Here is a 20,864-nt window from a genome sequence, read left to right on the forward strand (position 1 = left end):
CATATTTATATGTATGTCACTGGATTGAACAACAAAGTCGTTGTAGTATAGTGGTAAGTATTCCCGCCTGTCACGCGGGTGACCCGGGTTCGATCCCCGGCAGCGGCGTATTTTTTTAGCTATTGAACTTTTTGCCATTTATTAAACTTTTGTAACCCCTGTGGCTCTGAAAAACACCAAAAACGTCAAAATATAGAAGTTTCAGGCTCAATATCTTTTATACACTGGACGATAAATTTTCATGTTACTGTGAATCTAAATTCTAAGGCTTTAATACATTATACTGTTTCATAAACACTTTCCTCTCCTTTACTTTACAGATTACAACCAATATTTATATAAAATTGATCATCTATGAGCAGCAGAAGAAGAAGCTTCCTTTAGTTTCTTTCTCTGATGACGAATCAGCGGTGTTAACGGTTTGACGAGAGGCATCTCCGTCTCTGACAGACATTAGAGAACAAGTTCCGGGGGATTCTGGTGATAAGACTATGTTTTCTGATGAGAAAACTCGTCGATTCGGTGGAGGTATGATCTGTGGCGCCGAAACAGTGGTGAGGTAACGGAGGAGCATTTGAATTATTTCCGTGAAATTCGGCCGTTCGTTAGGATCTTCTTTCCAGCATGAAGTGACAATCATCTCTAAATCCCCTGGTAAATCCTCTGCACTCGGCCTCAAGTTCTATACGAAAAAACAAACAAGAATTAGTCACAATGCCGGGTTAAATACCTACAACTCAGCAATCATCATCACTACCAACTTTGCAACAAATCTAAGGATCATTCAACTAAGTAAAGACCAAATGAAGCAGAGAGATACAAGGAGTTCAATATAAGTTTCAATCTGGTTTCAGTTTGTGCTTTTGTAGCTTTCCATTTATGGCAAATAGAGACTAGAGTAGAACTTAGCTACGTATAGATGAGTTTCCCAAAGTTCCATTTTTCAAATAAATATATTTCCTTAATTTTAGGAGTGACAAACAAACCAAAATCCGATTGGTTTTATGGTTTCAAACTCCAAAAACTGAAACCAAAACCAATTTTATGTGGTCAACCAAAACCAAACCAAACTAAGAACAGTTACATCAGTTCTGGTTCTGCTTCAGAACTGGTTTATATGGATTGAGAGGTGTGTGTTATTACCTTGAATGCAGCAGCATAAGCTGCTTGTAGATTGGACATGCCTTCAAATGGTAACTTGTTGAGAATAAGTTCCCACAATACAATGGCGAAGCTGTAAGCATCTACTTTATGATTATAGTGTTTCTTCTCTCCTTGCCTTAACGTAACCGTACTGTAAAGCTGTTTCATTCATTTACAAGATTTCCGATAAGACAATCGCCAAAAGAAGAAAAATTCCGGGGTTAGTAGTAAAAATAGTTACCTCAGGGGCCATCCATCGGTATGTACCAGTCTCTGCGGTCATCATCTCGGTTAATGATTCTTCTCTAGCTAAACCAAAATCAGCGAGTTTCACAGTCTTATGATCTTCTGATAAGATCAAATTCTCTGCAAATGCAATAAGAACTCATAAATGTTCCATATAAACTTCGAAGTCGCGGTTTTTATTTTCCAACCTTTTAAAATTCTTTCCATTTACCTGGTTTAAGATCGCGGTGAATGATTCCATGGGAATGTAAACATTCCATTGCGCGAGCAATGTCAAGAGCAAAACCTACAGCCAAACGAATGTCTAAAAGCTTTGGCCGCAAGCTCACTAGATATTTACGCAATGTACCGCCAAGTAGAAGCTCGGTAACTATAACCATCATAGGCTCTTTGCACGCTCCAATGAACTATTCAAAATCCATTTCTCAAACGTTTATGATTACAACCCAAAACGGCAAAACCTGGTTAGCCAAATGAACATGGTTGGGGAATTAAAAAAACGAAAAAAGGCCAAACCTTGACCAAATTCTTGTGCTGGACTTTAGACAACATAGCAATCTCTCTCGCAAACCGGTTATCTCTTTTAGCAATTTCTTCAGGTGATTCTCCTCTTTTAATAATCTTAATCGCCACTGTTTGGTTTCTATACCTAAAACAAAGTAAACACATTTCCAAACCATCAAACACTTCTCAATCATCAAACATCTCCAGAAACAGAGAATCTACAAGAGCTAGATTGTAACATTATACTGATTCATGATTAACACACACAAATAGTTCTCTGATCTTCAAAACAGATATGCAGTAAAGAAAGAACATCCAATAAAAAGGTTCTCTTGAGCTTCACATACGCAAAGATTCAAACTTTTTCCTTATTCATAACACTAATCTTCAGAAACAGTTGAAAACTCGAAACAAAGTTGTCTGTATCAAGCAATGAGTTAACGGATTAAAAAGAGAGAATTTGGTTTGTGAAGTCAAAGCTTACTTTCCCTCATAAACTTTGGCATGAGCACCTTCACCGATCTTAGGACCAACAAAGAGATGACGAGGATCAACAAGCCATTTAGGATCCAATTCGAACTCTTCGTTTGAGTAAAACCCACTTGCAGATCCCATTTTCTTCTTCCCCACAAAACCAAAAAAAGTCGAGACTTTTCAACAAAAAAACAAAACCCTAGCTAAGCTTAGAGAGAAAGGAGATGGATATGTCAACAAAGCTGGGCCCTTTCTGATTGGTTAATCATTTCTGTATTGGTTATAGAATAGAGAGAACTATACAAATACAATCAGATAAGAAACAAAGATGCCTTTTTTTTATCTGGAGAACATAAAAGAGAGAAGACAGAATAAAAAGAAAGAAGACGACAATCCAAAATCAGAATTCGTCAACTCTACACAAAAAGGAAAGGAATTAAAAAAAACACAAAACTGCACGGGAAAGAAGGGAATTTGAAGAGAGCGATATGAAAGAGAGAGAGAGAGAGAGATGAAGAAAAATGGAAGAACTGAAGTTGACACTGGAACTGATGGGGAAGAATTAGTCAAAAATTACGATGATTCGAGAGTTGGTTTGGTGTTAATGAAGTTTTTATATATAGAAAGTTTCTTAATTTAGGGGTTTTTTTGGCTTTTTGATTGAGAAGAAACCAAAAAAACAAAGAAGAAGAAGAAGAAGAAGATTAAAGAAATCGAAAGTGGTTTGCTTTTTCCGCGTAGGCGTCAGAAGTGAGAAGAGAGGTGACAAGAAGAAGAAAGAGACAACACTTATTACAGACGCGGAAGCATGAAACTATCTACAGTAAAACATCTATAAATTAGTACTCGATAAATTAATAATCTCTATAAATTAATAAATTTCTCCGGTACTAAGTTAGAACCAGTATAATTTTAGACATATTTCGATAAATTATAATAATTTTTTTGAAAATCGTTTGTAAATATATGGTCCCAATAATATTATAAATTAATAATTAGGTAAAATTTTCAAAATATATGTATATATAGACACATTAGTTTTTGTTAGAGTTTATTTCTAATATTTTACTATATCAAAAATTGTTAGCATTCTCTTTCAAGACATAATAATTATTATTTTCTTTGTAATTGATTATATAAAATACTAATTATCATGATTAAATCTCATTTTTATATATTTTTCTGAAAAAAACTTTCAAATTAGGAAAATCTCTCTATAAATTAATAATTATCGATAAATTAATACCTCTATAAATTAATAGATTTTCATGGTCCCAACATTATTAATTTATAGAGGTTTTACTGTATATGCTTATTTTTGTAATTACATAAATCATGTTACATAACATATGTAAAAATTAAATAGTTTATTAAATTGTAACAAATATTAACTCAAAAAATATATATATATCGACTGACGAAATCGGTTTACAAAAATCAGAAAGTCTGATTGTTCGAGTTTTGTTATATACAATTCATTTTGTAATTTGTAGAAATATAACTCTTTGGAAAGAAAAAAAATCTATATGACATATGTGGAATTTTTCTTTTATTTAATCAAAATTTTCAATTGATAAGTATTTTTTTTTTTTTCTTCTTATGTTTAATAAGGCCGAAAATAGAACTTTTAAAACTAGTATTTTTATATGTAAATAATAATAGTGAATGAAGAAAGAAAAAAACAAAAAGGAAGACCAAAACTGAAAAAGTGAATAGACAAATCTCGTCGGTGAGGTAACAAAACCAAAAGAATTGAGGTTGGTGGGATCCATTTTTCACCTAGAGAAGCCTTACTACGACTGTCCTTTGTGTGTACCTTTGCATATTTATATGATTTCTCCACTTTTTATATTATTAATCTATAATTTTTTCTTTATTATTTTTTTCTATTTTATTTTTTCTTAACTAAAATCAAAACAGAACCAAAACTGTATCATTTGAACCAAATTCTAAATGGTTTGGCTTAACTTGGTTCCAGTTTCAATAGAGCCAAACATATAGGAAACTGTCTTAAAACTCTAAAACATAAGCAGCTTTGATATGTATATGAATGTCAAATATGAAAGGGTTCAAGAGAACTAAACTAAACCGAGTCAAATGCAGATTACAATCCCAAATTCCTGTATTTGCCATACCAAAACCAAATTTGCCATCCCAAGTTCCAAAATATTATTACCTCTCCATGTTTTTTCTTTTTCTTTTTGTCCTTTACTGCTATATATATATATGGCTACCAAAAATAAAAGTTTTTTTCCTTTTTTTGTTTATACTCTCTTCTTGAAAATGGTAAGAAAGAGGAGGGGTGGTTCAGTTTCTTGGGTCTTAACCTGACCTTCTGTAAATGCTGTATGCCACGGCTATGGTTGCGACAGCTGATACTGCTGCTGCTCCCAAGAGAACCTCTTCTTTTCCCATCGATCTCAACCAGTTTAGCTTCGTGCATCCTTCTTTCTTCTCTGGCTCTGGAGCTTGTTCTTGGCAACATGAAACTCCGTTTGCACCTTGGCAGCAACCTCCTGTGAATCCCTCTTTCTGCTCCACAGGTTCACGTGGTTCCACTATGCTGTTTCCGTTTGGGATTTTATGCTCATCTTCTTTCTCAGCTTCCTCACCTTCGGCTCTGAGTCTCATCCCTCCCCTGAGACGGAAATTATCAGGATTAATCACAGAAACATTGTGTTGAATGGAACTAAGCTTTCAAGATATCAGAAAAAAAAAAGGTAGGAACCTTTCCTTGGCAATGTCATTTATAAAACAAAAAAAAAATACTTTAGATAAACTGAGCGAATAAAGGGTTATGAGCTTCTTGGTTTGGAAGATAACAACCTCAACCAAAGCACCCATTACAAGTTAGTTTTTGCTGTCTATATGCAGAAACTTGTCAACTATTCTAGCTATTATGCTGTAGTATCATACAGTCATACTAGTTAAGACCTAATATGGACTTGTAACATTCATAACAAAAAAAAATTTGTATGTTGGAAAACATTTCTAGTTCAAAGTTCCAACACGAGGTTATAAATCTAGTGCAAGGTTCTCTAGAAGCATTGAAGTATAAATTTATACTGGACACGATGAAATGTTTTATCAGAGACATCTGCAACTAGCTAGAAACCGGAGGTTGGAAAACAGACCTGGAAAGGTTTTGTATGATTTCTCCTTTCGCGATATGTTGATCAAGCATTGCAGGTACATCATCAGGAGTCACATAACCATACCTGCATAATAGCATATATCATTTTCTAATGCATAAGAACTTACAGTTCAATTTCTTTTCTGAATAATACAGGCAACTTGAATTTGACATTTTCTTACCAATGGCCAGACATATTTCCAGCTGAATCAGGGCTGAAGACAATCAAATTTCCAGCATACTTGTGCCCACCAATATGAGAACATGGCAATACGAAGATTTTGTCTGAAAGTCCGCGTGACTCTATCTCCTGCTCAAACTTCTCCATAAGAGCTGGTCCACAAACTCCACATCTCTTATCGCGGCTACCATGAGCACACACAAACACAAAGGAACCAGTTAACTCTTCTTGAATCCCAGAGGTCCATGGTTTTCCTTTCACAAGCACATCTTCCACAAAACCATCCACATCTGTCTCCTGAATCGCCCTTTAACAATAACAACAACAACAAGAGAAAATGTACAACAATAAGTACCAAGATGGCTGCAATATCCAAAACAATGCAAAGAACGATCACATAGTAACATAAGCGCATATCAACAGAATGATCATAAACTGGATTTTTCAGATCCAAATCTCGAGTTCAAACATCATAATCTCCACAACTCAAAGACACAAAATCTGAGCATCTCCAGCTCTTAAATCCCTAGAAATCGAACTACTAAGCAAGAAAATTCCAAAACCAGAGAGCCAAGTCCTATTCATAAGAAAAGCAAAACTAGCTGAGAATCGGATCTCCGATTAACTTACTTGTATCTAACCATCTCCGGGAACATCAACACATCTCCATCCGATTCACCACCACCACACACCGTCAGCTTCGTCTACAACAACAACAACAAAACTAAACAAGACTCTTCACACCAGAGAATCCAAATCACAAAAACCCTTGCGCGTTAGTGTTTACCTCAACTCCGAAATCAGCTTTGCGATCCTTAAACGACTTAGCGAAACGCTGCGGAAGACCTTCAGTTTCAACACGAGCAAGCCAAGTCTCGTGACTCTTGTAACAAAGGAAAACATGGCGACCGTACGGACCAACGGAACCAGCGAGAGTACCACTGTACATCTCTTCCCGTTTAAATCCATACACCTCGTCTTCCGAAACCGGCACAGCGTTAACGTTCTCTGCTACTTCCGCCATTGAAGTCTTCTTCCCTATTCCAAATTCTAGGGTTTCGCAGAAGTAGATAGAAGAAGAAGCAGATGAAGATGAAGAAGAGAGAGAGTTGAAGAATCGAATCAATCGAAAAGAAGATGTTAATTTTGTTATCATTTAAATAATTTCATGAAATTGAAATTTTATGTTTTTATCATTTCATTCGTAAAATCTGAAACCAACCGTCTCTCACAGCTCCACGCCAATTGGACCTGATGTTAAAGTGACTGGCCGGTGACTCAATCCTTCTACCAACCACGGCTTACAGAAAAGATTCGACTTAGGTGTGCTAATCATCTACCAGTCTTTACTCGTCCGTCAAACTACTTAGGTGACAGACAGTTACTTTAGATTAAATGAAATACTCTTTGATTGTTTTGAAGTATTTATTATGCTCAACTAAATTATCAATTAGGAACACCACACGTAATTAAAATCCATTTTTGTAAATTAATTAAGAGAATTATCATTGATAAGCCAGTTAAAAATAGGGTACAGTTAATATTATAATATGAAAATCTAGTTTTTTATGGAGACAATGAAGATATTTTGGCATCTCACATGAAGCTTGATACAACCAAGTAGGCATGACCAAAAGCTAACCTTAACCGTATTTTTAACCGTAACCGGACCGTTTATCAACCGTAACCGGACCGTAACCGTATAAAACGGTTAAAAATTGTAACCGTTAACCGTAAAAGTAAATTAGTTACGGTTAAAAAATAATAATAACCGTAACCGTTAATTAACCGTAACCATAATTAACCGTAATTAATCGTCGGTTAACCGTACGGTTAAACGCTCGGTTAACCGTACGGTTAACTTTTAAATTTTTAAAATAAATTATATTATAACTGTATACAATATCCAGATTTAACTAATTCACTATAAATAATTGAAATCACATATATTTTTTACTTGTAAAATAAATAATATTTCATAAAATTTTATCTCCAATATTAATATTATAATAATCATCAAATAACCGTAACCGTATTTAACCGTAACCGTAATTAACTGTAACCGTATATAACCGTAACCGTCTTAACCGTATATATAATGATTAAGGTTATGGTTAAAAAAATTATAACCGTTAACCGGTGGTTAATTAACCATAACCGCATTAACCGTAACCGTGGTCATGCCTACAACCAAGTACCAACTCTTGAATCCTATCAATGATAAATTCCTTAGAGACACTATCATAGGGTTCTTATTAGCTGGGAGGGATACAACTGCCTCTGCTCTCACTTGGTTCTTCTGGCTTTTGTCCGAAAACCCTAGAGTGGTGACTAAAATTCGCCAAGAGATGGACACAATTCTACCTAGAGGTTCTAGTAGTGGCCAAGAAAAGCTGTCTTATGATTCAATGAAGTACTTGAAAAAGTTAGTGTATTTACATGGGACATTGTGTGAAACAATGAGGCTTTACCCTCCAGTTCCGGTCGAGCTTGTGTCTCCCGTAAAGACAAATGTGCTTCCAAGTGGCCATAAAGTCGAAGCAAACTCGAAGATTTTTATCTTCATTTATGCGCTGGGTAGGATGAGAGCCACATGGGAGGGAAGATGCATTAGAATTCAAGCCAGAGAGATGGATTTCAGAGACCGGAACATTGAGACATGTACCTTCCTTCAAGTTCTTAGCATTCCATGGCGGCCCAAGAAGTTGTCTAGGTAAACAAATAGCTACGAATTTAATGAAGACTGTGGTGGTGGAGATTTTACAAAACTTTGACATTAAGGTTGCTAAAGGGCAGAAGATTCAACCAGATACTAATGCAATTCTGGGGTATACATGACTTAATAATTCAGGGCATGTGTCCTCCCACCTCTATTTGAACATATAGATAAAATTTCGTGTGCCTTTTGTAGTCACACTCACACGTTCAAGGACAGGATCAGTAAATATCTTGGCTCATCCAATCATAGTCCGTTTTCTCCCCCGTTGCCTCACTGCATAACCAAAAGAAGAATTTTTACATGTTTGTAACCATAGTTGGTTTTAAGAAGAGGGTTTTAATAAAAAAAAACCTTGTGCAAGCTTGTTAAACGTGGCTGACCATTGCTTCGACGACTTCCTATACGCTGTCAGTATACGATCCATCTACATTTGACGACAAAATAAGCTATATGAGACAAACAACAATGGAACCATCAAAAGTAGTGGAATTATGATTCTTACCACATTCCCGCATGAAGAGTGCATTGAGAGTAAGGCTCTTTCAAGTACATATAAATCAACAGCTTTGTCTTCAGGTAAGGTCGATGTGACACTCAACCCAAAATCGATTAGTACCTATAAGGGGAAGACATATCCATTGTCATGAATCACAAGTAGGAAGAAATCAAAACCTCTGAAGATACTACTTACCAGCTGATTTGTGCCACTTCTGACTAACATATTTGATGTGGTCAAATCACCGTGAACCAAGCCACCATCATGGAGCTTCGCGATGGCAGCCCCAATTTGAGTAGCAACATCATCTAACCGTTGCTCAACAATCCCATTAGCTCCAAAGTCAAGAAAAATGTCCTTAACAGAGACGCCCTCAATGTACTCAAGTGTCAAGGAATGAAGCAGAGTATCCACAGCATAGAGTACTGGAGTACAAACTCCGAGCTTTCTTGCCTTTGTCATACACCTAGCCTCCTAGATCCAACAACATATAAGACAACACTTTTCTCTCATGATATAAACAATGAAATCAAGAATAAGGTGATGCAGCAGAACATTAACCAACCGCATTCAAGCGCTTAAGCGTGAGTTTCGCATCCAAAACCGGGTGTCTATATTTCTTCGAGAACCGTTCTTTCACTATTGATCTTCTTATTCCAGCAAATGTAGACTCAAACACCCTCTAAAATGAAAAATTTAAAATACTCAGTCTTGCTACAAAAAAAAGAAACATATACACTGATTCAACCATATACACTTACAGCTTCGGCTCCTTGTTTAATCAGAACAAGTGATTCATTCCCAACATTTTCGTCACAATCCATCATCCTAAAGTTCTCAGACTTCGGCAGTGGTGTTAGGAGAGTTGTTCTCCTTGTCGTTGTCTCTCTAATTGAGGGTAGCTTCGACGGTGACTGGAAGTTCCCGATGACGAGATGAAACCTAGCGGCGGAGCTTGAAGACTGCTTCACCTAGGGTTTCTTCTTTAGTTGTGTAGGTTGTACCGGGTTTGGTTGATTCTGATTTTGTAAACCGGTTTTGATCCCCGGTTCGGTTTGATAGAAAAAAAAAAAAAAAAAATCTCAGGAGTCTACATAAACACCTAAGACAGAAACTATCAATTGATAACAATAAAGAGCTTCACAATAGTCACATCTAAACCTATATCTCCACCAATTTAAGATCTTTTCACTTCAGATAACAAATATAAATTCCAACAAACAAGAAAAAAAATAAAAAAATTGAATCAAAGTAACGTTAGAGACAGAGACGAATCAAACCTGAAAGTTGAGTTGTACCGGAGAGGAGCTTTCTTTCATAAAATTTTTTTGGAAAATGTAAAAGTTTCATTTCTCACTGAATATTTTCTGAAGCAAGAGTCAGGGATCCATTAGAACTTGTAAATGACACAGACAGATCAATGTCCCCAGTGGAACGCACATAGAACACCACATTATATTTTTTCCCTTCTTCAATATTCTAAACGTAAAAAAAATTTACACATATGAGCAGGGCCGGTCCTAGCCGATAGGTGGCTTAAAGCATATTAGAAAAATGTGGCCTTCTTATATAAATGTATTGATGATAAAAGATTAATATTAAAACATCCGAAAAGTACTAAAAATATTACATATAATTGATGCAGAAAGTCATTAAAATTTTAAAGATCTAATTTTATTTTTGCTAACAAAAATAAAACTTCCTAATTTTCTATATGAAATTAAAGAAATTTTTGGAAAAGAAAATAAAAATATTTAAGGGATGAAGAGATATAAAAAGATATTAACCAAAAAAAAGAAAAATATAAAAAATGCCTAGGATAGGACTCGAACAATGGCGATAGCAAGATTAGAAACCTCATCCAAACCACTGAACCAATAACTAATTCTAAAATATGAAGCCTTAAAATTTATATATATTATGTGGCATAAAGCCCCTGCTTTAGTTGCCTTATAGAAGGGCCGGCCCTGCATATGAGTAAACACTTGTTTAAGCATTAGAGAAATTGCAAATTGTAACAAGCTAAGAGTATAAAAAATGCACCATGCCCCAGTAACCCGGGTTATAAAACCCGACTCCTCGTAAAGGACAAGAATTGCTACTGCCATTGCTGTCACAAAGCACTTCTATTTTAAGAGCAATCTTGTTTCGCTCAAAACACGAAGAACGGTCTGCAACGGCGTAAATGGATGATTCATCTCCAATAATGGACCAAGGCCAGATATTAGAAGGAATGTTTTGTCCACCAGCTTCAAATCCTGGAACCAAAGATTGTTATAAGTTATAACCATTCTCTTTAAAGAAAGCTTCACAGGAAAAATTCAAAGAAAAAAATCCAGAGAACCTCTGTTGCTAACAAGTTCAGCCCATAGTCCACCTGCTCCAGCATGATTAATTTCCTGAAAATAATTGCATAAGATTCAGCCAAATTTGTAAGAGTTAAAAACATTAAAGATGATGACTTTAAGAGAGGATTTAGGTAATTGTGACCTCAAAGAAGATACCGAACAGAGAGTATCAGGAATTGGTCGTCTTGTCACGTTAGAAGCATCTACTTGCAGTGTCATCATCACAATAGTGTCTTCTTGAGCATCAGCAAGACAATGGTTTTGTTTTGGTAGACAGAACAAGAGCACAGGAGAACTAAAAGTATGCAAACATTTGTGAAAAATCTCCTAGAAATCTTCATCATGTCCATCATTACCAAATCTAGTCAGAGCAAACATTGTATTGTATAGTTAAATCCCGTTTTATGAACCTTCAAAAAATAAGCCATAACCCTAAAGCGATGATACTAATTACTAAGTCATAATCTTGGTTGGTATCAACAACACAAGATTATCAAAACTGAGACAAGAATCAAAACCAGAGAGGAGACACTAAAGTGAGTTACATTGTACAAAACAAAAGTTGGTATATTCTCAAGATTTCAGATATTATAATAGTTACAGAAGCAAAATTTTCAAGATCAAGAGTAAACCCATTTTGCAAGAAACAAAATATTAAACTTGAGGATCAACAAAAAAAAAGAGAAAAGCAACCTTGATTGAAGAAAGACTCGAATGAGGAGTGAAACTAGGATTAAAAGTGAGAGTAAGATGTGTTTAGTTCCTTTGCTTTATAGGCAAAATCAGCAAAGACATTAGTACATTACCTTCACGTCTCTTTTAATTTGCTCACTGAGAGAGAGGAGCTTGTTTGGTTCTTTACACAAATTATATAAAATCCGCGTTTGTAAACGTTTAAATTATAACTTTAAAGCGTTTTCGATTGTAAAAACACACAAAATAACAAATAGTTTTTAAACTAAAATCATTATATACATGATTTCTGCCTGAAATGGAAAATATATATAATAAACTTTTCATAACTTCCAATTATTTTACACATGTTAATTAATATCTCCAACTATTTATATGATGCATGTACATATGATTAAGTTTTGGTCGAATCTGATTAACTCAACAATTCAATGACGCGGAAGGTAATCCGAATTAAAACATAATTTCAATACCTTTGAAATTAAAACAACAATCCTACATGTTATAGTTTGTTTTGCTTATCACAGTGAATCGAACTTGAACCAAATCGTCATATTAAACCATATACAGTACAACTCTAACTTTGATTGAACTTAGCTAAAATGTTATAAAACCAAACTGACAAAAACTGAGCTGCCTCTGCCTGAATCCAAATTCAAATCCGAACCAAACCAAACCAAACCAAACCGAAAGCAAAATTATATGGTTATTGCGTCATATATATAGTAGTACGTCACTACCAGCTAACAGAGATTTTATTTTGTCGCTTTATTCGTTCACTGTGTTGATGCTTTCCTCTTTTGGTGATTAGCTTTATAACGGCTTCTGGAGAAAAGGGAAAAAAAAAAAAAAAGTTGGGCTTTTGCAGCTTACAGTAATGGAGCAAAATCAGAGAAGCAGATTCAGTAAAATTTGTGTTTTTTGCGGAAGTAACTCTGGTCACAGAGAAGTTTTCAGCGATGCTGCAACCGAACTTGGCAATGAACTGGTTTGGTTTTTGCTCTCTTCTTCTCAATATCGTTGTTCTGGGTGTCTAAAGATATGAACTTTTCTAACAAATGAATGGATAAAAATCGAAACTTTTAGCCAAAGATACAAACTTTTTGAGTTGTGCTTGTTCTTGTGAAAGTTTTTAGACATGGGTTTGTGTTTATTTGTGAAAATGTTTAGACTTGGTGTTGTTGGATACGATTTTGTTCATCTTTATGTTTTCTCTGTTTGTGTGCCTTGAGAAATTGGTGTTGCTCTGAAATGTTGTGTATGTATTTGTAAAGATTGGTGTGGAATTTGTAGGTGAAGAGGAAGATTGATTTGGTTTATGGAGGTGGAAGTGTTGGTCTAATGGGTTTGATATCTCGGAGAGTCTCAGAAGGTGGTTGTCATGTACTCGGGTTAGTTTAAGAGTCTCTCTCTCTTCTATTTTCCTTCATTTCTATTAGATACAGTTTAAGAAATTTTGAACTTAGAGCTTTTGTGTGTGTGTTTTGTATAATGCAGGATCATTCCAAAAGCTTTGATGCCTATTGAGGTATGTTTACATCTTGAAACCTTTCATTTTCTGAACTATCCATCTAAAGAACCATTGTTTGCAGTTGAATTTGGATATTCTGCTAGCTTAGGAGATGATACTGAGTCTTGGATTGGATGACTCTATTTTGTTTTTGTTAATTGCTTCTTGATTGAATGGGTTTAAGCAGATATCTGGTGAGACTGTTGGAGATGTAAGAATTGTTGCAGACATGCACGAGCGTAAAGCTGCAATGGCTCACGAAGCTGAGGCCTTCATTGCGCTTCCTGGCAAGTTTTCTAATTCCAAAATTCTAACGGGTTTACGAGTTTTTCTGTTTCTCCATATTCTTAAAGATGCTTGCTTCTTTTTTCATTAGGAGGTTATGGAACTATGGAGGAACTTCTGGAGATAATAACGTGGGCACAACTCGGTATCCATAAGAAGACGGTATTTTGACACCATTCCCTTTGCAGGTGTCCAGAAGAAGACAGAGAGATACTATGTTAATGATGAGGATTGTATTATCTCTGCAGGTTGGTCTTTTGAATGTTGATGGTTACTATAACAATTTGCTTGCATTATTTGACACTGGAGTTGAAGAAGGTTTTATTAAGCAAGGCGCTCGTAATATCATTGTTTCTGCTCCCTCGGCTAAAGAACTTATGGAGAAGATGGAGGTACCTTAAAACACTTTAGATTACATATGTGTGTTTGAGTACAAACAGTACCATAGTTTTTCAGTTATTGTTCTTCTTGGCAGCTATATACTCCTTCCCACAAACACATTGCTTCTCACCAAAGCTGGAAAGTTGAACAACTTTAAGATTACCGCTAGTCAGATGCTTGGGAATGGTGATATTTTATTGTCTTTTGGATAAAGAAACAGCCTCTTAAGAATTCAAAACATCAATATGTGTTTGCAAATTTTCAATGACAATGTTTTCTCAATAGTGCAGAGCTTTTGGTGTATGGTTAAGGGCATTATGTCTTCGTCGTCTGTTTTTGTTTGAAAGTTGGGAATCAATCAGAATGATCTGTCACGTTTTTATTTGGAAAGAAATTGTGACAGATTCTAAGTTTGTAAAGCGACAGCTTACTTAACTCACATGGAAGCAATTAGATAATGTCTCTTTCTGAAAGCAACTTGGTCAGAACAAGACTATTTGTTTCACTTGTCATTTTTTACCTTACCTTATCTCCCTCAGTTAGTTGTTTGGCCTATATGTGTACCCATTTCAGTATTCCACTTTGGAATTTTATTACTCTTTGTCCTCTCACATGATTCTGTATACTGGTGCTTTGTTATGTTTTTCGTTTTTGCACTGACCTCCTTTGTATCCTTTCTCCAATCACAAACCGGTCTAGGTGCATCCCACTAACACTAGGTTGTGATCTCAGTTAGAGGTGTCTGGCCCAATGATTAGCCCTGTTGCGGACAACAACTTTAAACATGCTCAAATCGCACAGTAGCCTGTAGCAGCTTGACATGCGGGTTTTAGCGGTTCGAGCCAAGCCAAAACCTATAAAATGTTGAATGATCAACATATTAAATGAGATGAGTTAACTAGTTTTGACATCTTTTGTCTCAGTCATAAAGGAGACAAGACAACAGTATCTTGAAGACAGGATATACTAAGCCTAGTATTGATCCCGATTCTGAATAGTTTGGTCTGAGAAATAAATTAGCTCAGCCCGGCTCTATGCTTTTGTAGTCAACTCATGATTGTAAAAGTAAATATATTAATAAAGATATTAATGTTTTAGATTCTATTTAAGTTTCTTTTTTTTTTTTTTTTTTTGAGAGGAACATTTGTAACTTTCCTTTCTAAACTTAATGAAGATCACTAATCTGTTTGATGACTGAAAAAAAAAAACAAATCGTTAGTAGCACAAAATTGCAAATGATTAAATTTACATATCCATAATTGCATTAAAAGAAACTTGTTCCGAATATATGTATTGGAAAAAGCAAAAAAAAAAACTAGATACAACCTCACCATAATGTGAAGAACACAAGTCAAATGTTTGGTAAGAGAGAACACATCAGTAGCACAAAATCATAATACGGCAGAACAAGATTGAACCAACCAAAACTGATAGTTGAAAGACACAAATCAGAAGAAATCAATTTCCAAATAATTACCAGAAGGCTTCACATCCACAGCAGGTGGCTTATTATCATGACCACTCTGTCCATGTCCTTGACTATGACCATGACGAAGACTATGAGCTTGATCCATGGGTTTAACCGGTTGAGGAATCTGAGGTGGACTGGTGCATCTGATCAAAGCCCAATTCACACTTTGGAAAAACGGATGCTGTTTTATCTCAGTGGCTCCTCTCCTATAAGCCAACCTATGCTGAGGCTCTTTCACTAGCAATCCTCTGATCAAATCTCTAGCTGCAAAGCTCACACTTGGGTGCTCGGGAAACCGCAATGGCTGTCCAACTACGTTAAAGAGCGTCGCTCTGTTATCGGCTCCTCTAAACGGTGTTTTCCCAAACAGAAGCTCATAGAGGAAGATCCCGAATGTCCACCAGTCGACTGCGCTTCCGTGACCTTCTCCTTTGATAATCTCTGGTGCTAAGTACTCGTGTGTCCCAACGAAAGACATTGACCTTGCGCTAGTCGGTTCAGCGATCAGCTCAGGGAGCGGTCTGACTTGGCGGCTCATATCGTTCGACTTCTTCTTGTTCTTGCTTTTAGACAAGAACCTAGGTGTGAAACACACTGGCTGGATGCAGTCAGGCTGAACAATGCAGCTTGATTGGTCTACACATGTTGGCTGGATACAGTAGCTTGAGCTTTTCGAGTCAAGTGTCGAGGTTGCTGCAAACCGGACTAACGTTGGAGAGACTGCACATCTCAGTGAAAGGTCGAAATCTGATAGCATTATGTGTCCATCTTCACGAACCAAGACATTCTCAGGCTTAAGGTCTCTGTATATGATCCCAAGCATGTGTAGATACTCCATAGCTAGAAGAACTTCAGCAACATAGAATCTACAAACCAAAACAGCAAAAAGATCAAAACTTTAAACATTAACCACACAAATCCTAACCTCAAAGTCTCAGTTTTTACCTTGCTGCGCTCTCAGGGAAGTACTTTCCAGGCTGCTTTTGCCGGAGAGAATGTAAATCACCACCAGGACAAAACTCCATAACCAAACACGAATGATTCTCTGTTTCGAAATGCGAATAAAGCGTAGGCAAGAACGGATGATCTAAAGATTGAAGTATCTCTCTCTCAGTCTGAGCTCTAACTAGCTTCTTCCTCGCTGCAATAGCTGCTTTCTCCATAACTTTCACAGCGAAACTCGCTCCTGTTCCAATCAACTCAGCTAAGTAAACCTTCCCAATGTCACCACCTCCAAGTTGTTTCATCAGCTTGAAATCTTTAGCCTCAAGGGACGAACCAACCCGAGATCGAACCTCCTGAATCGCAACCCAACGCTTGTCATTATTAGCTCTATGCGGCTTATAAGCTGCATTGCTCATACCACTCGAGCTACTCTCATCACTAACATCACTCCCTGTACTTCCTCTGTATATCATTAAACCCGTCTTCTCCAAATCAATACCGCCTACACCAATAGTGCTCGTGCTTGCACATTCACTGACTTCTGTGTTTGTAAAGCTCTGTTTTGCCTCTGAGTAAAGCGGTGCTGTGTAAAACGTGTTCGTTGGGCTAGGGTAATACCTCGGCTCTGATTGTTTCTTCATCCGTGTAATCGAAATTGGTGTTTCGGATTCAGCAGAAACAGAGGATTCAGAACTTTCTAAAACTTCAGGGGAAGTTGGTGTTTCTGGTTCTGGTTCTGGGTTTGACGTCTTCTTCTTCAATGGTCGTTCTGATTTCTTGGTACCCCTCGAATCAATTGAGAAAGATTTCATGGAACCTTTGGATTTAGCAGGAGGGTTTCTGGGTTTGGACGACGATGAGCCAACGTAATCGACTGATGAAGATTCCATTGAAGGTGTTTGACACAATTCCTGAAAGAAAAAGGTTAACTTCAAAACCAAAGAAAGAAAGCGAAAAAGGTGAAAACACACACAGCAAAGATTACGGTAAAGATAACATCTTTATAATCAATGATTAGTGTTGCGTAAACTCAATCAAAGAAACCATTCTAAGTAACCGCCGAGAAAACGCAGAGAAAAAGAAAAAGTTTCGATTTTTTTTCCCGCAAAATATTCAAATTCCCGGAAAAGTTACAGAAACAGAGAAGAAGAAGATGAAGAAGAAGGAAAGAAAATAACACCTGATCATAGACAAATCAGTAGTTTCTTAGTGAAGTGAAAACAATCTCTTCTTTTTCTTTGACTGAGTTTTTTTTTGTAGATCCGATCCGATCAATGTCGAAGAGAAGAAGAAGAGATGAATCGATTAAAGAAACAGTTTTGTTTTTTTTTTTTTAATGTTTCTTTCTTCAGGTGAATGAGGAAGATAAAGAGAAAAAAGAAATTTTTTAAAAATGTGTTCGTCGTTTTATGGGAAAGTTTACAACTTTTTAAACTCTCGATCTTGCGATGTTCCCTCAAAACTCAAAAGCAATGTTTCTTGTTTCTTGCTTTACGTTATTTGTAATTGTTTTTTTTTTTTTTTGTTAAAATGTAAAATGTTAATTAGTGTAATTAAGTAGGGGAGCTGAACTAATTAGTAGATTATATTATACACTCGTTTGTGTATGAATCTTCGTGTTATGTATTTGTTAATGTCTAGGCTATTATAAAGTTTTGAGTATTTATTTAGTAGTATCTATTTAATATTATGGACCTAAGAAACATAATTGTAGTAGGGTCACGTTAATTTTTTTGGGCATATTCGACGAATCTGAAATCCAAATATTTAAATTTTGAAATTCTACTGGTTGAATGAGGTTTTAATTTTATAGAATACAAAAAAAACTAATAGCAAAACAAAATAGATTGAGTTAATTTTTTGTTATAGTTGAAATTTAAAGATATATAGTACAAAGAATGTAGTTTATGAGTTACCGTTAGAGAGTAAACTCATAAGCTACACACTTTTATTAAAATAACTTTGAAATTTAACCATATTGAAAATTAATTCAAACTTATTTTTTTAATCGTAATTATAAACTGTGACATAGATGATTTATGATAATAATTTACAATCTCGTTCATTTTTATGGTCTATATGGATATGTTATATAACCATATTAGATACTTGAGAGATGATTTAGACGTAGTTTATGAGAGTTGTTTAAATGCAAAAACAATGACAACGATTTGCATTCATCACAAATTCACACTTTCATTTTTAAACAATAAACACAATGCAAATGTGATAAGGAGCGCTTTTTATATATAATGCAAATGTATCGATCGTATTTTAGAGTTATCGTAACAAAACAAAAAATGTTTAAACTTTAGTGTAATCTAAATTTAATCTGTTTAAAAAATAAAAATAAAATCTGTTTAACTATGTGCAGTTCAGGCAATTACGTAAATTTTCGAGCTTTGTTCGGAATCGGTGTTTCTTCGTGGATCTCTGCTTATAGTGTTTCACTTGTTTTCCTCCCTGTTTTCTGTTTGTGTTGTGTTGTATCTTTGGTGGTTTCTTTAGTTTTTGGTTTTTCCGTTTCGTGTTTCCTCTGTAATTCTGTCAAAATTTTCAAAAATGGTATAAATCTTCACATTGTTACCAAAAAAAAAAAAAAAAAACTATGTGCAGTTTTGATGCTTTTAATTTGGACCTTTTCAAAAAAAAACAAACACTAATTATTTGTGTACTTGTATAAGATACGGAAAATAAATGAGATAACTGACAAGAGACTTATCCATTTTCATATTTTCTTCATTAAAAATTTATATTTTCAATTTTATGTCTGTGCGATGAGAGATTAATACATGGAATCATAATCATTAGATATTAATTGCACCAATGCAAATCTTGTTGGTAGATTTTTTAATAATAATAATTTTTTTTTTAATTACGAGACCATGTCCTAAGAATTCGAGATTGGCTGGTACATTGAACCATTGCTACTAAAGCATTATTAGAAAACTATAAAGTTTTTTGCTTCCATTGGTTAACTTAACACTAATTTTGGTGGATGCATCTAAACCAACGAGTAATTAAATAAACTAATTACACTTTTAATTGATTAACATAATGAAGGAAGCGGAAGTTACGACCGAGGCGCCCCCCAAAGCCTCACACATGGATGCACGTGAACTCCCGGCAACACCACGTGCACGACGGCGCATTTTATTATTTGTGTTTAACCAAACAAAACTAACCTAACCAAAACTAAGTTAAACCGAAGCATTGCATAATAAATTTTTAATCCACTAAACCAAACACAAACCGAAATGTCTCAATCTGCAACTGTCTCGGACGTCTTTGATTATCTTTCATGTGCAAAGTCCGTAGCCTTCTCTTGTCAATTACAAGTATTATGCAAATTTGAAAATTGGTATATGAGTGAGTTAGTGACATTGACATATATCAACAAATATAATACAATCTTTTTATCTTTAAGTTTTCATTTGAATAAAGCTATCTAATCTCTTAGTTTAATCAATCTTAATAAGCTCATTTGAGCCTAAATCTTCTTGCTTTGTAATTGCTATCAATATATATATCGACTGATAATGGAATGCAAAGAAGGTAATTAGGGTAATGTGGTGAACAAATTCAGAAAAGATACAAGATACAAATTAGGCTCGGAGCCTCTGGACATATATATATCAACCGAATCTATCAAATCGTTACAAAACTAAAACATGGGTCGAAGAGATGTTTATAACAACGCGACCAAAACCTAACAATTAGATATATATAATTGCTTAAACATTGGCACAGCCTTATGAATGTACTAACTAAATCTAGGGGAAAGGAGTTTCAGATAACACTTGAATTACCAATGCAACAACCGTAATAAAACGTGCTTACTCCTAAACTTAATCAAATGTAACGACTCAATAGATCAGAGAACGAAGACATACATAGACATGCTCAAAACACAAGGAAAAAATCCCTTCGATCAATGCTGCCTAAGAGTTTGAAGCTTTAACCAGAACAGAGATGGGAACAAAACCAAAACAACAACATTAGAATTGCAACAACTAAAAAAAAATTTGGACCATTTCTCGATTTGTGCGTGTCATCCTTGCGCAGGGGCCATGCTAATCTTCTCTGTATCGTTCCAATTTTAACGGATGCCCCCGAAGGGACAATTACTTGTTCGACTGTAACGCTATATAAACACGACGTCTTCTCTTGTTCTACTGCGATGTGGGACGTATGATACAAGTTTCCACAGCAAAATGGGCTTATTTATTAAGGCCCGTTAATATAAATATAAGGCCTCTTTCTGATTACTCGTAGAGACTGACCAAAACAAAGATAATTAATTTGTCAAAGGTTGAAATTTAAATACGGATAAAT

At 35.4% G+C, this 20,864-nt stretch overlaps 5 protein-coding genes, 1 long non-coding RNA gene, 2 other non-coding genes and 1 pseudogene across 12 annotated transcripts; 3 read left to right on the forward strand and 6 right to left on the reverse strand.

Annotated features, from left to right (window-relative positions):
• The first annotated feature begins 36 nt into the window (after positions 1–36).
• Positions 37–108, forward strand: TRNAD-GUC. The gene has a single exon. It is a non-coding gene; the product is annotated as a tRNA-Asp (tRNA).
• Positions 109–180: 72 nt separating this feature from the next.
• LOC17886427 (serine/threonine-protein kinase HT1) lies at positions 181–3,149 on the reverse strand. Its single transcript, XM_006291311.2, has 6 exons — positions 2,378–3,149; positions 1,906–2,038; positions 1,601–1,796; positions 1,385–1,509; positions 1,144–1,302; positions 181–682 (listed from the first exon to the last, which is right to left on the reverse strand). Exons 1-6 carry the CDS (start codon positions 2,506–2,508, stop codon positions 353–355), a joined length of 1,074 nt encoding a protein of 357 aa, XP_006291373.1. The 5' UTR covers positions 2,509–3,149; the 3' UTR covers positions 181–352.
• Positions 3,150–4,384: 1,235 nt separating this feature from the next.
• On the reverse strand, positions 4,385–6,852 carry LOC17887021. Its single transcript, XM_006291231.2, has 5 exons — positions 6,469–6,852; positions 6,312–6,385; positions 5,683–5,988; positions 5,502–5,585; positions 4,385–5,005 (listed from the first exon to the last, which is right to left on the reverse strand). Exons 1-5 carry the CDS (start codon positions 6,835–6,837, stop codon positions 4,690–4,692), a joined length of 1,149 nt encoding a protein of 382 aa, XP_006291293.1. The 5' UTR covers positions 6,838–6,852; the 3' UTR covers positions 4,385–4,689.
• Positions 6,853–7,834: 982 nt separating this feature from the next.
• On the forward strand, positions 7,835–8,542 carry LOC17885434 (annotated as a pseudogene).
• On the reverse strand, positions 8,469–10,417 carry LOC17885492 (TP53-regulating kinase). 2 transcript variants are annotated; one of them, XM_023782013.1, is made up of 7 exons: positions 10,177–10,417; positions 9,658–9,915; positions 9,462–9,578; positions 9,092–9,370; positions 8,903–9,016; positions 8,752–8,824; positions 8,469–8,673 (listed from the first exon to the last, which is right to left on the reverse strand). In XM_023782013.1, the coding sequence occupies exons 2-7, from the start codon at positions 9,721–9,723 to the stop codon at positions 8,636–8,638; spliced, it is 687 nt and encodes a 228-aa protein (XP_023637781.1). In that variant the 5' UTR covers positions 9,724–9,915; positions 10,177–10,417; the 3' UTR covers positions 8,469–8,635. The 2 variants fall into 2 exon arrangements, with proteins under 2 accessions (XP_023637781.1, XP_006291800.2); XM_006291738.2 differs by lacking the exon at positions 10,177–10,417 and having other exon boundaries at positions 9,658–10,168.
• A 224-nt stretch (positions 10,418–10,641) lies between these two features.
• Positions 10,642–11,976, reverse strand: LOC111830691. Of its 2 annotated transcripts, XR_002834013.1 has the most exons (4): positions 11,938–11,976; positions 11,387–11,605; positions 11,241–11,295; positions 10,642–11,154 (listed from the first exon to the last, which is right to left on the reverse strand). It is a non-coding gene; the product is annotated as an uncharacterized LOC111830691 (long non-coding RNA). The 2 variants fall into 2 exon arrangements; XR_002834012.1 differs by having other exon boundaries at positions 11,387–11,958.
• A 775-nt stretch (positions 11,977–12,751) lies between these two features.
• Positions 12,752–14,618, forward strand: LOC17886995 (cytokinin riboside 5'-monophosphate phosphoribohydrolase LOG8). Of its 3 annotated transcripts, none has more exons than XM_006291800.2 (8): positions 12,752–12,925; positions 13,231–13,328; positions 13,435–13,465; positions 13,635–13,734; positions 13,824–13,894; positions 13,981–14,124; positions 14,208–14,299; positions 14,399–14,618. In XM_006291800.2, exons 1-7 carry the CDS (start codon positions 12,815–12,817, stop codon positions 14,268–14,270), a joined length of 618 nt encoding a protein of 205 aa, XP_006291862.1. In that variant the 5' UTR covers positions 12,752–12,814; the 3' UTR covers positions 14,271–14,299; positions 14,399–14,618. The 3 variants fall into 3 exon arrangements, with proteins under 3 accessions (XP_006291862.1, XP_006291863.1, XP_023638427.1); XM_006291801.2 differs by having other exon boundaries at positions 14,404–14,618; XM_023782659.1 differs by having other exon boundaries at positions 14,208–14,618.
• Positions 14,619–15,332: 714 nt separating this feature from the next.
• Positions 15,333–17,813, reverse strand: LOC17885394 (serine/threonine-protein kinase D6PKL3). The gene is made up of 3 exons (XM_006290733.2): positions 17,710–17,813; positions 16,530–17,440; positions 15,333–16,450 (listed from the first exon to the last, which is right to left on the reverse strand). Exons 2-3 carry the CDS (start codon positions 17,417–17,419, stop codon positions 15,562–15,564), a joined length of 1,779 nt encoding a protein of 592 aa, XP_006290795.1. The 5' UTR covers positions 17,420–17,440; positions 17,710–17,813; the 3' UTR covers positions 15,333–15,561.
• Positions 17,814–20,548: 2,735 nt separating this feature from the next.
• LOC111830813 lies at positions 20,549–20,651 on the reverse strand. The gene has a single exon (XR_002834142.1). It is a non-coding gene; the product is annotated as a U6 spliceosomal RNA (small nuclear RNA).
• Positions 20,652–20,864: the final 213 nt, after the last annotated feature.

Source organism: Capsella rubella, unplaced genomic scaffold (assembly GCF_000375325.1).
Source record: "Capsella rubella cultivar Monte Gargano unplaced genomic scaffold, Caprub1_0 scaffold_5, whole genome shotgun sequence".
Classification (NCBI taxonomy): domain Eukaryota; kingdom Viridiplantae; phylum Streptophyta; class Magnoliopsida; order Brassicales; family Brassicaceae; genus Capsella; species Capsella rubella.

Excerpts from the sequence above, each read along its gene's own strand:
- LOC17886427 (XM_006291311.2), bottom strand. The coding sequence starts at position 2,508 with ATGGGATCTGCAAGTGGGTTTTACTCAAACGAAGAGTTCGAATTGGAT. Across the intron at positions 2,039-2,377 it reads GCCAAAGTTTATGAGGGAAA|GTATAGAAACCAAACAGTGG; the intron begins GTAAGCTTTGAC and ends ACTTTGTTTTAG. Across the intron at positions 1,303-1,384 it reads ACCGATGGATGGCCCCTGAG|CTTTACAGTACGGTTACGTT; the intron begins GTAACTATTTTT and ends TGAATGAAACAG.
- LOC17887021 (XM_006291231.2), bottom strand. The coding sequence starts at position 6,837 with ATGATAACAAAATTAACATCTTCTTTTCGATTGATTCGATTCTTCAAC. Across the intron at positions 6,386-6,468 it reads AAGCTGATTTCGGAGTTGAG|ACGAAGCTGACGGTGTGTGG; the intron begins GTAAACACTAAC and ends TTGTTGTTGTAG. Across the intron at positions 5,006-5,501 it reads ATCATACAAAACCTTTCCAG|GGGAGGGATGAGACTCAGAG; the intron begins GTCTGTTTTCCA and ends TTTCCGTCTCAG.
- LOC17885492 (XM_023782013.1), bottom strand. The coding sequence starts at position 9,723 with ATGATGGATTGTGACGAAAATGTTGGGAATGAATCACTTGTTCTGATT. Across the intron at positions 9,579-9,657 it reads TTAAACAAGGAGCCGAAGCT|AGGGTGTTTGAGTCTACATT; the intron begins GTAAGTGTATAT and ends TTTTCATTTTAG. Across the intron at positions 9,371-9,461 it reads CGCTTAAGCGCTTGAATGCG|GAGGCTAGGTGTATGACAAA; the intron begins GTTGGTTAATGT and ends TGTTGGATCTAG.
- LOC17886995 (XM_023782659.1), top strand. The coding sequence starts at position 12,815 with ATGGAGCAAAATCAGAGAAGCAGATTCAGTAAAATTTGTGTTTTTTGC. Across the intron at positions 13,466-13,634 it reads AAGCTTTGATGCCTATTGAG|ATATCTGGTGAGACTGTTGG; the intron begins GTATGTTTACAT and ends GGGTTTAAGCAG. Across the intron at positions 14,125-14,207 it reads AACTTATGGAGAAGATGGAG|CTATATACTCCTTCCCACAA; the intron begins GTACCTTAAAAC and ends TCTTCTTGGCAG.
- LOC17885394 (XM_006290733.2), bottom strand. The coding sequence starts at position 17,419 with ATGGAATCTTCATCAGTCGATTACGTTGGCTCATCGTCGTCCAAACCC. Across the intron at positions 16,451-16,529 it reads TTCCCTGAGAGCGCAGCAAG|ATTCTATGTTGCTGAAGTTC; the intron begins GTAAAAACTGAG and ends TTTGGTTTGTAG.